This window comes from Pseudophryne corroboree, chromosome 1 (genome assembly GCF_028390025.1).
Source record: "Pseudophryne corroboree isolate aPseCor3 chromosome 1, aPseCor3.hap2, whole genome shotgun sequence".
In the NCBI taxonomy this organism is placed as follows: domain Eukaryota; kingdom Metazoa; phylum Chordata; class Amphibia; order Anura; family Myobatrachidae; genus Pseudophryne; species Pseudophryne corroboree.
Window position 1 is genome coordinate 640879193 of NC_086444.1, and position 12884 is coordinate 640892076.

Here is a 12884-nt window from a genome sequence, read left to right on the forward strand (position 1 = left end):
TTTAAAAAAAATACAGATCCAAAACAAAAACACGAAAGTGGTTTTGCAAAACCAGAACCAAAACACGAAAATGAATCCAGATCCAAAACCAAAACATGGGGGTCAGCACAGATCTCTATGTTAAACTAATTTGCAAAACCAGTTTATCACTATAATAAAATATCAGGGTGAAATATAAATATGTTGAAGATATAAAAGCTATACAAGACAAGCTTGTAGAGAATACTATTTTTTAAAAACATATTCAACCAAAAAAATGTGAACTTATAGTATGAAGTGTCACAAACCAACCAACTACACAATCAATGCATGTAAGACTGAACACGCACACAGCAAACATACCAAACACTAGCATTTGGGTTTGGTTAAATATGTAGATCTGACTATATATGTATTAAGCCAGATGAATGCGTGTCAACCTGCTTTTCTACAGGCTTGTGCATGCAAGCGAGTCTGCATATAGTATGCAGCCAATACTAGTCAGACAAGAAACTCCAGAAATTAATTTATTCAGTTTCCTTTTCAAGGTTTGGCCTCATTGCTACTAGAAAATGCTTAAAACATGTTGATATGGAAAAGCTAAGAAGATGGAGTTTACATTGGGTCAAATTTGAGATCCTAATTCATGTACCAGAGGATTATCAGATGTTTCCTGTAACAATCAGGCCAGGAGACACCATTAAGGACCTTAGAGTTCACCTAGTAAAACAAGGAATAACCTCATGGAGGAAACAGTTTACCTACAATGGGAAAGAATTAGGAGAATATGAAACCATTAGAGACCTCAAAATAAAAAATGGAGCTGTCATTTTACTTGTTAATAAACATGAAAGGTAAGTCAACTATTTTTTAAAATCAAGGAAGTTACTGTAATTCAATCATTGATATGTATTTGTACTTATAGTGGCATGCAAAACACTAGCAACAAATGTATCTAGGGAAACACTTTTTAATGAATGTAATTTATTATAAAAAAACATAGTCACCTATTTTCAAATTAGACACACATTTTGCAGCGTCATTGCCCTGTTCATTATTGCCGTGTTATTAGTCATGTGGTGATAGTTACTGTAGTGCACAATGCGGTAATGCCAGACATCTGTCAGTATAGTCTATGCTTACCGTAGAGTGCTTTCATATTTATACTGTACAGTGACCTATGACGCTCCATCAGACCTGAAGGGAATATTAGGTATAGTTACTCTTCCTATAAGATGAAGCATGTGCACTCACAAATGTGCCCATGTAGAGTTGGACACAAATATTACGATTTTGAAATTACCATAAGGGATACTCACCCTGTATTTACAACTTCTTTTCCCCACAAATGGATCTTTATTTTTAAGGTACATGTTCCGCAATAATTCTTACTCAGTCATGCTGACTGAAACGCATATACTACTTATTATCCTGTACACTAAGAGGCATGAGACAGGGGGGGTGGAAGGGGCATAAAAAGTGCTATAGGAAATGTCCAAGCAAAATGAATCCCACGCTGATCATTGCACGATGCATACGTTCCTGTTTAGAGGTACTGTATATACTGTAACTTCCAGGTGCATGACCCCTGATGCAAACTGTTGATAAAATAACTGGACGCTCCAGATTAGCTGGATGCATCGGAATTCCTCCCATTTATGCTAATACTATAGATATTTGGTCGAGTTCAATATGTTGAAGTTCGTCATATCAATTCTGACAATAAAAACATTTCACCTGTCAACATTCTGACAATATAGACATGTTGCCTGACGACATTTTAACATGACATCATATCTGTCAACATTGTGATGTTGACATATGAATGTTTATATTGTTATTGCCGACCTTTTGACTACATTCCATAGTAATTCTTCTGCTGCAATCTATTGCCACTATTACAACGGTATTAGCAACTGATCTGCAGCAATAAAGCATATTTCTATTTATCTTTTAAATGGGAAAGCAATGGATGTGTGTAAGGATTTGAACTTAATTAAGACTTTAAATTTTGTATTTGTGTTTTATTGTAATTACCTTTCATATTCAACTTCAATAAATATTTCTAAAACTGTATTTCATGTACTATACTGTATATAAATTGCGCACTGAATTTACTACTAACACTGTGCAGCCACCAATACTGACATAGTATACTGTATGTGCCTACTTTATGTCTGTCTCTTGGAGTAAAGGAGATGCCAAACAAAAAGGGAAGTGGGGGGGGGGGGGGGGGGGGTTGCTTTTTCTTCCCCTGGTATCCCCCCCCCCCCCCCCCCCCTCCCAGCACACTGACTAATACCTGTAACAATACTTGAGCTTATCTGGAAATAGAATTTCAGAGATATTTGCTACATGAATTTGCAAGTACATGGGAAGCTGCTGAGCTACTTCATGGCTTCTCTGATGTCAGCAGTCCTACACGGAATACATACAATTTACCGGTAGGCGGAATGGTGGCTGTCAAAATCCCGACAGTGGCATCCTGCCAGCCAGAATGGTGGCAGTGGGGCGAGTGCTAAGAGTTCCTTTACAGGCATGCTGCAGGATCTCCATGGGACGGGTGTCGTTGACACCCACGAGTGGGAATAGTCCCTGTGCACTGGGATTCCAGCTGTCGGCGTTGTTGACTGTCAGGTTTCCATTGTCAGTATCCTGACAGCTGGCAAATTGATTGCATCCCTCCTACACTACATAATAGCAATGCCCACATAGAACCATGTGATTTGTCTACAGTAAGGCCTCATGATAAAAGCTCATACAAAAATACATCAAGATTGATGGCTAGCTTACCTGAGAGCCATCCCTTAGCTCATGGAAAGCTGCTGAGCCACTTCACGGCTTCTCTGATATCGGTAAAGGAGACGCATATGATACTGTTGCCAAACTGGATGGATCTTGCATATACAGTCAGCTCTGTAAGATAAGCAAAGTGTTCACTTTTGTAGGAAAATGTTGCACTTATAATTTAGACACAAATGACATACAGCACAGCCTGAGCCGTGAAATGAGAAAAAAATGCACAATAAAGCAGAATGTTATAAAGAAAAAAAAAATACATGTTCCCCCACTTTCTCTCCTCTGATCTCTACTACCTCATCCAGGATACTGTATTATTGCAATCCATGATCCCGCCAACCCTGCCACATCAAAGTTTCTCTTACCCCCTCTCAATGGACCTCTTCTCACTCCCACCACAGCGGCCAGTGGTTTGGGGTTTTTCTCCAAATATTTTTTCTGTAATTTCTCCCTCACTCAGACCACTGCCTCCTCTCTTTCAACATCTTTTATCTCTAGACAACACTCCAATGTAAACAGGGTGCCCTTGAGCCCACCAGTTCATTCTCTTTGTTGGACTCTCTTCTTTCCTACATCAGAGTCTTCTCTTGCCCTAAACAATATGTTGCCCTTTATTACGAGCCTTTACATCTGGTCACAACTCCACTGCCTCACCTGTTACTATCTCATCAGCCTACGTAGATCCACCTCAACCTTTTACACATCTTGGTGATTTTGTTAATTTCAGATTCATCCACTTCCTTATTTAATCAGTCCCTCTTTAAATCCCTTAGCTTCTCACAATCCTCCAAATCTCATCACATCTTTACCACCTTCATATCCCCCACCACCACTTCCCTTTCTGCTAGTGGCTTTGCCTCGGACCTTGCCAAACAAATTTAATCTGTTCATTGCAGTGTTTCTTTCATCCCTGTGACAAGGCGGAATCCATGTTTTGCTTTCCTGCTACATCCCTCGACTTGTCCTCTCAAACCATTTCTTTTTCACCATCACTCCTTGCTCCCCCCCTAATGCCTACTCCAACCTCATCCCCCTTATTTCTTTCATCCTTCGAAAAATGCATTTGTCTTGCCCATTCTCAAGAAACTCTTCCCTAACACTGATTGCCTCCTCTCCTCCTCCGTGATCACTTTTTACCACACCCCCCACTTCTCCCAGGACTAACACACTACCTCCTAACTTTCCAAAATCTGCACCCCACTCATTGGCGTATGTATAATACCCCTTTCACACTGCCAATGCCGGATCCCACCCGGGAATTGGAAACGGGATCTTCTTGGGTGGGATCTGGCATTGGCAGCTGCTGCAGGCTTCCCCGACCCGGCAATATGCCAGGCGAGTTGCCATAGCAGCGGGAGGCAGAGCCGGCGGTGGGGGCATTGGTGGAGGCGGCGCTGGGAGATGAGATCATCTCCACGCCGCCTCTCCCTGCTGTAGTAAACGGGTCCCGGGACGCATCAACCCGGGAGCCCGTTTAGGCAGCCACTGACCCGGTATTCAACCCGGGTATAACACTGCTTTATTCCCGGGTTTAATTGCCGGGTCAGGCAACCCGCGATTTCGGCTATGCCCCTTTCACACCGCTTGCTGACCGGCAATATGCCGGGTCGATACCAGGAAATTTGTTCAGTGTGAAAGGGGTATAATTGGTGCAAGGTGTGCTCATGGGCCCCTGGGCCAAGAGAGGGCCACACCACATACCCTGCACCCATATAAATATACTTACCCCATCGAAGTTCAAAGGTGGGGAGACAGAAATTGCTGGGAAAACAGTGGCCATTTTTCCCATTATTTGCACATGCTCAGTAAAGCATGCCAAAAAGGATTGGATTTTGCACACGGGCCCTCAACTTTCTTAAACCACCCCTGTCCCACTGCACTGCTTCCCTTTTCCTCTTTGTGTCCAAGTATTCCTCCTTTAGAATGTAAACTGTGAGGAGAAGGGCCCTCTCTCCTTCTGTTTTGTCTATGTAATTATGTCTTTTGCAGGTTGTAATTATGTATTTATGTAAATATATGAACCTGCCTGAATTGTTCACTTTGTACCCATGTAATCGTAATGGGTTGGGATCACGTGACCGGCGGCCGGAATCCCTGCAGTCAGCATCCTGGCTGCATGTATTTCTCCTGTCAATAATTTTTTTTTTTTTTTTTTTTAAAAGATGTATTTTCAAAGAAAAAAGTTTTGCAGTGCTGGCTGAGGTGCATGGAAGTTGGTGGCTCTCATGCCCCCCGAGTGCTGTGACTCATTAGGTACAGATCCACTTAACACATAAAAATAAGACAGCGCTGACTGGAGATCTATTTAAAAATATTTTCCAAAACGGACTCAGCTGCTTCTTCAGAGGTAATGTTACCATTATATCCGAGGAAGCCACTGAGTCCATTTTGGAGGCAGAGAAACACGTTACAAGCCCCATTGCTCACACAACCCGGCACCGTACCACCAAATCTTAGAAGGAGCAGTATCCTGGAAAACCTCTTTGCAAAGGTCCAGTGATCCTATTAGGAGCTGGGAAGAAACAGGATCCTCCAGGTGGAAGTGAGTGGGCTTATGCCCGGCAATTGCATAAGATACATTTTTAAAAAAAAGTCCTGGCCAGGACCTAAGACTGATATGTTACTTTAAGGCAGATTGTTGCACAACAAACTCAGTGCACAGAAGATAAGTTGTATCAGAGTGCTTGTGGAAACAGAGGGCCTAATTCTGAGTTGATCGCAGCATCAAATGTGTTAGCAGTTGGGCAAAACCATGTGTACTGCAGGAGGGGCAGATATAACATGTGCAGAGAGAGTTAGATTTGGGTGTGGCATGTTCTAACTGAAATCTAAATTGCAGTGTAAAAATAAAGCAGCCAGTATTTACCCTGCACAGAAACAAAATAACCCACCCAAATCTAACTCTCGCTGCAAATGTTATATCTGCCCCCCCTGCAGTGCGCATGGTTTTGCCCAATTGCTAACAAAGTTGCTGCTGCGATCAACTCAGAATTACCCCCAGTATCTGTACTTTATAAAAGACCGGAGGAAATTGATGATGTCAGTATATTTTATAAAATAGTCTGAAATTTATTTTATATCATTTGAAGTTTGATTTAATTTTTGCATTCTTTATTATTTGGAGTCCCTATTTGTTTCTCTATTTTTTTAATTGTTATTAATCTTTTTCGTTTTAAGTGATATGTAATTTTATTGGCTAGCCAGCATGTGTACCATGAATGTATAATTATTGTCTAATCAGCAAAAATAATATTTTTATATACTGTATATCTCCAGTCAGCACTTTCTTATTTTTATGTGTTAAGTCAGGGCTGGCCAAACCGGTCCTCGACATCTACCAACAGTTCATGTTTTCTAGGCCTCCTGGAGATCTGTAGAATTGTCAGTTAGGAATGAATGCAGCACATCTTAATTAGTAATGACTACACCTGTGCACCAGCTAGGTGGTCTGGAAAATGTGTACTGTTGGTAGATCTCGAGGACTGGTTTGGCCAGCTCTGTGTTAAGTGGATTTTTATTCAGGGTTCAGTATTGCCCTGCTTTTGACTGCAGCAGATAGGAGGCATGTATATTGGATCTTGAGGTATTTTATATTCACATAAATATTGTATGGACAAGAGATTATTTTCAATTTATATTTTAAAGCTTACAGTGTCTCTAGGCACATAATCCATTTTTTTCTTCTTTGTTATTATTACGTACAGAGGCTAGATGAGGAAGGGCGCATCTGTCATAAGAACTAGGGCACTTTAATGTGGCACAATATGACATGGAGGCACCACAGTGGGGCATAATATGAACTAGGGCACTGTAACATGGCATAATTTGAACTGAAGGGAACTCTCCGATGTTTCACAGTATGAACGGAGGCACTGTAATGTGGCATAATATGAGCTAGGGACACTGTATGTCATAATGTGAATTAGGGATACTGTGTGGCATAATGTGTACTTGCAGTCCTAGAGTGTGAAATTATGTAAACAAGGGAACTACAATGTTTCATAAAATAAACTAGGGCACTACTGTGTGGCATAATATTAACTAAGACATTACTATGGTACACAAATAAACTAGGGCACTGTTATGGGGCATTAAAAATTAACAACTGCTGCGAAGAGGTGTGTCGCAAGAATCTTTGGAATGGACCCCTTCAATCCATTGCTATGGGGCCAACAAAGTTCTGGTTACGCCCCTGCATATAATTATAGCTAGCTCTATTCAGAGCAAAACACAAAAGCATATAATGCTAATTTTAGAGAGATTAAACATGCATACTATGTAAAAGCACAAACAGAAGAAAATACAGAACATACCGGTTGACAAAATGGTGTTTAAATACATCGGAGCTGATTCTGAGATGGACAGATGTCTGTGTATCGATGCAAATGGCGAGTATTTGCTTACAGGGAATGTAGAGATGCAAATTTACACATTACACATTTTTGCATACAGTATGTCCGTCCTATTGGTGTGTATATCAAAAGCTCTGTGAAATTCTGCGTTGTGACTATGGGGAAGGAAAGCCTGTTTCTCATGGATCTCTTACACCTAGCATGGGGCTGCCGCTAGTGCCCAGACTTATGATGGTTGCAGCGGTTGGGCAGCATGGTTTTCCACATCCAGACGTATGAACCCCCAAACTCTTGTATTAGCATATTGTAGTAAATCTGACTTCTGCTGCTGACCTCAACTACAGCCACTTTGCTCTTGACTCAGAATCAGCCCCAGTATTGGAGCAATAATGGATCCATAGGAGATGATGGTAGGTGAGGAGTGTCAATAAAATAGTGTTTTATTACTATAGCTACTGTATGGCTATGCCAAGTATGACATGGTCATGACACCCATCTGAGGAAGCCAACTAGGTGAAACACATGTTGGAAGTGATCAGGGCAGCCATGCAGCTGCACACAGGATTGCAGAGATCTCTCTAGCTACACCACGCTGACTGTGTATCAGGTACCTCTACACTTATCTATTGTGTTTTCTGTTCTCTATCATTGGGTCAACCCACCTCCACATGGCTACCAGGCCTGTGGCACCCAACAGTAGAAGCACTCTTTGCCCTCTCTGAATAGGTTTTTGACACTCTGATTAACCCTTCTATGTCGCTGATAAGAGGGACAACAGAAGATGTCATTGCTTATTTATGGGGCACCTTTTTCTCACTGCCTCTTTCTTTATTTTAATTAGTTTAAACCTGATACATACCAGTTTTTCTGTACTGATACAGTTAATTTGAAGTCATCTAAAGGGTCACTTTGACCACATAATATCATAATTGTATGTTCACCTGAACTAGCATATATGGTACACCACAGCCATAAGCACTTAGCATTATACCCCACCCCCCCTTCTTTCTCAGAAATTTTCTCTGTACTCTAACTGGTTTAAGGTCTACTATACCTACGGTGAGAGCACGCTGGTAAATGCCCAAACCTGATGGATTTTGGAAGCATTACAGTACCAGTTTCTTTTTAGTACCCGGACGGGAGACCGCCTGTGGGTAACATCAAGTACTGTAGGCCTATACACCACCAGAAGCAGATACAGCTTATCTATGTATATATAAAAGTAATTATCCATGGCCCTCTCACAGTGCCGTAACTAGACTTTTTAGCGCTGTGTGCAAGTAACCGCAACGGCGCCCCCCCCCCTGTCATGTTTTGAAATGAATGCTACCTCTCCCCCCTCCCCATCCCTTCCTATAATTCACACACCGCTAGTTACGCCACTGCCAGAGCGGCAACTAGACATTTTGGTGCCCTCTGCCAGAAAGAGAATTGTCCCCCCTCCGTTAGCCACATTACACTGCATGGTCACATTACACAGCACGGTAGCGTCCGCCAGTTACATTACACAGCACGGTTGCGTCCGCCAGTTACATTACACCGCACGGTAGCGTCCGCCAGTTACATTACACCGCATGGTAGCAACCGCCAGTTACATTACACGCACGGTAGCGTCCGCCAGTTACATTATACAGCACGGTTGCGTCCGCCAGTTACATTATACAGCACGGTAGCGTCCGCCAGTTACATTATACAGCACGGTAGCGTCCACCAGTTACATTACACCGCACGGTAGCGTCCGCCAGTTACATTACACCGCACGGTAGCGTCCGCCAGTTACATTACACGCACGGTAGCGTCCGCCAGTTACATTACACAGCACGGTAGTGTCCGCCAGTTACATTACACCGCATGGTAGCGTCCGCCAGTTACATTACACAGCACGGTAGCGTCCGCCAGTTACATTACAACGCACGGTAGCGTCTGCCAGTTACATTACATGCACAGTAGCGTCCGCCAGTTACATTACACCGCACGGTAGCGTCCGCCAGTTACATTACACGCACGGTAGCGTCCGCCAGTTACATTACACAGCACGGTAGTGTCCGCCAGTTACATTACACCGCATGGTAGCGTCCGCCAGTTACATTACACAGCACGGTAGCGTCCGCCAGTTACATTACAATGCACGGTAGCGTCTGCCAGTTACATTACATGCACAGTAGCGTCCGCCAGTTACATTACACCGCACGGTAGCGCCTGCAGTCACATTACACCGCACATTAGCGTCCATTAGTTACATTACACCGCACGGGAGCGTTCATTAGTCACATTACACCAGACAGTAATACTCCAAATATATATATATAGTTTTATACCATAGCAGAAGAATATTTACACACAATCTTATGTATTCAATTTACAGGGGACATTACATAAATGTATATGCAGTTTTGGGGTTTGTTTTTTTTTACAAAATCTCTGGACTAGTAGTTTATCTTTTTTTATTTAATTTAGATAAACTACACAGTACAATAAGTCACTGAAAGTCCAAAATTTCCAAACACAAGAAAAGTATTTTTTAATGTTGTTTAACTGAAATAAGTAGTAACTAGCAGCACATACCTACAATATAAGGAACACTTGCACGAGGGGTGGGAGGGAATGGAGGAAGAGACTTCACTTGCTGTGATAAGCAGCAGCTGCAGCCGTCGTCTCTCCTGTACCCGGAAGTCAGTGTACAGTGCAGGAGAGCCCAGCAGCACACGGAGGACGGAGAGACTCACACACACAGATTGCCCAGCGCTGCCTGTGATCTATATTAGCAGCGCTGCCTCCGGCGGGGAAGGAGCCGGGCGCAGCGCTACTACCGTAATATACTGTACACTACAGCGAGCAGCGCAGCAGCTAATCAGTGTGGATGCTGATGGTGCGCCCACAGCGCGATTGCGCTGTGTGCAATGCCCCCTCAGCACACACCTAGTTACGGCACTGCCCTCTCATTGGCCGTCCAATTTCTATACGAAAAGATGACCACAGTAGAAGCCATAATTACACTTCTTTATATACGCTTCTTTCCATCTTAATTTTCATTTCAGACACAATTCTGATCTATTGAGTAGTTATTGTACTGAGCTATTTAGCACCTTGAATTAAACTGTGTGATTAAGAGATTGCTTTATAAACGAGGAAAATCTATGGTCCAGAGACACTTTCTTGACACACAAGGATTTTCACTAATAAGCTGTGGTGTTTACAGAGGCCCACTATAGTAGTGAGTCCCAGTGTTTTTTGTGCCTTCATATACAGCATGCTACTGAATTACAAGCCTTTCACAGCATTTCTGTATACATGTATAGGCTTTGATCTGGAGAGTTTTTTTGCATGGCCCACTGCATTAGTGAACAACAGAAATTTTGTGCCCGTATAGGCCATTGTGGTATAAGCTCTCTTGACCACTATGTATATCAGAGGCAGATTTAGACCACATGGGGCCCTAAGCAAGATATCGGTTTGGGGCCCCCCTCCCACAACAGCATGCAATTTCAATCTGCATCTTTGTGCAGTTACCGTAGAGAGGCATGCACAGTATGACGCAGGCATTTGAAGACTGAAAATAATGACTGCTGAGATCCAATTCCACCAGAGCATACACCACTAAATAAGGCCCTATATATATATATATATCTATGCTACCTACCCACACTACATCCCTGCACTAGATCACTGCACTACCTTCCTGACACTGCATCACTACGCTACATCCGCTCACTATATCGCTACGCTACCTACCCACACAACATACCAGCACAACCTCCCCACACTATATAATTGTTCTACATCCCCACACTATATCAATATGCTACTTCCATATACTAATTCTCTGAATTATATCACTCCACTACCGCTCTGCACTATATCACAGCACTACCTCCCCACACTACATCACAATGCTATTTCCCCGCATTACATCCCGATACTATATAAAAGCAACACATCTTCGCACTACGTCACTGCTCTCCCTCCTCATACTACATCACTACACTACATTACTACAATACCTACCCACTCTAAATAACTGCACTGCCTCCCATGGCTACACTACATCACCGCAGTCTCAGACACAATAGGGGGTAAGGAGGGGTGGGCCTGATGATTGGAGGAGTAGAAGGAAAGAGGCAAGCAGCTGGGTATAGGACCAGGAAGAGGGGCGGATCTGATCCCAAGGATGGGCGGGGCTACATTGGATGTCTGCACAAAAAGATAGATAAAATATAGTGCACCAAAAGGCAGCCCCTTGGTCCCAGACCAAAGTGTTACCTTACACTTAGAACATTACAACAAACCACAATTTTCTGAATGGGTCCGTGGGCGTTCTTATTGTGTTTTCAAACTTGGGCAAAAACACAGGAAAAAAATAAGATTTTACTTACCGATAAATCTATTTCTCGTAGTCCGTAGTGGATGCTGGGGACTCCGTCAGGACCATGGGGATATAGCGGCTCCGCAGGAGACAGGGCACAATAATAAAAGCTTTAGGATCAGGTGGTGTGCACTGGCTCCTCCCCCTATGACCCTCCTCCAAGCCTCAGTTAGGATACTGTGCCCGGACGAGCGTGCATAATAAGGAAGGATATTGAATCCCGGGTAAGACTCATACCAGCCACACCAATCACACCGTACAACCTGTGATCTGAACCCAGTTAACAGTATGATAACAACGAAGGAGCCTCTGAAAAGATGGCTCACAACAAGAATAACCCGATTTTTGTAACAATAACTATGTACAAGTATTGCAGACAATCCGCACTTGGGATGGGCGCCCAGCATCCACTACGGACTACGAGAAATAGATTTATCGGTAAGTAAAATCTTATTTTCTCTGACGTCCTAGTGGATGCTGGGGACTCCGTCAGGACCATGGGGATTATACCAAAGCTCCCAAACGGGCGGGAGAGTGCGGATGACCCTGCAGCACCGAATGAGAGAACTCCATGTCCTCCTCAGCCAGGGTATCAAATTTGTAGAATTTAGCAAACGTGTTTTCCCCTGACCAAGTAACTGCTCGGCAAAGTTGTAAAGCCGAGACCCCTCGGGCAGTCGCCCAAGATGAGCCCCCTTCCTTTTGGAATGGGCTTTTACCGATTTTGGCTTTGGCAGGCCTGCCACAGAATGTGTAAACTGAATTGTATTACAAATCCAGCGAGCAATCGTCTGCTTAGAAGCAGGAGCACCCATCTTGTTGGGTGCATACAGGCTAAACAGCGAGTCAGATTTTCTGACTCCAGTCTTCCTGGAAACATATTTTTCAGGGCCCTGACAACGTCAAGTAACTTGGAGTCCTCCAAGTCCCTAGTACCCGCAGGTACCACAATAGGTTGGTTCATGTGAAAAACAGAAAACACCTTAAGGAGAAATTGAGGACGAGTCCTCAATTCTGCCCTGTCAGAATGAAAAATTAAGTAAGGGCTTTATATATGATAAAGCCGCCAATTCTGACACACGCCTGGCTGAAGCCAGGGCTAATAGCATCGTCACCTTCCATGTGAGATATTTTAAGTCCACAGTGGTGAGTGGTTCAAACCAATGTGACTTTAGGAAACTCAAAACAACATTGAGATCCCAAGGTGCCACTGGGGCACAAAAGGAGGCTGTATATGCAGTACCCCTTTTACAAACATCTGAACGTCAGGCACTAAAGCCAGTTCTTTCTGGAAGAAATTCGACAGGGCCGAAATTTGAACCTTAATGGACCCTAATTTTAGGCCCATAGACAGTCCTGTTTTCAGGAAATGTAGGAAACGACCCAGTTGG

The 12884-nt window shown here is 43.2% G+C and overlaps 1 protein-coding gene and 1 long non-coding RNA gene across 2 annotated transcripts in view; one reads left to right on the forward strand and one right to left on the reverse strand.

Annotated features, from left to right (window-relative positions):
* The first annotated feature begins 570 nt into the window (after nt 1–570).
* TINCR (TINCR ubiquitin domain containing) overlaps nt 571–12884 on the forward strand; it is a 42727-nt gene continuing 30413 nt past the window's right edge. The window contains exon 1 of the mRNA XM_063925376.1: nt 571–833. Coding sequence (XP_063781446.1) covers nt 571–833 — 263 coding nt within the window. The remainder of the gene's footprint in view (nt 834–12884) is intronic.
* Nucleotides 651–2891, reverse strand: LOC134931097 (uncharacterized). Its single transcript, XR_010179002.1, has 3 exons — nt 2773–2891; nt 1123–1176; nt 651–740 (listed from the first exon to the last, which is right to left on the reverse strand). It is a non-coding gene; the product is annotated as an uncharacterized LOC134931097 (long non-coding RNA).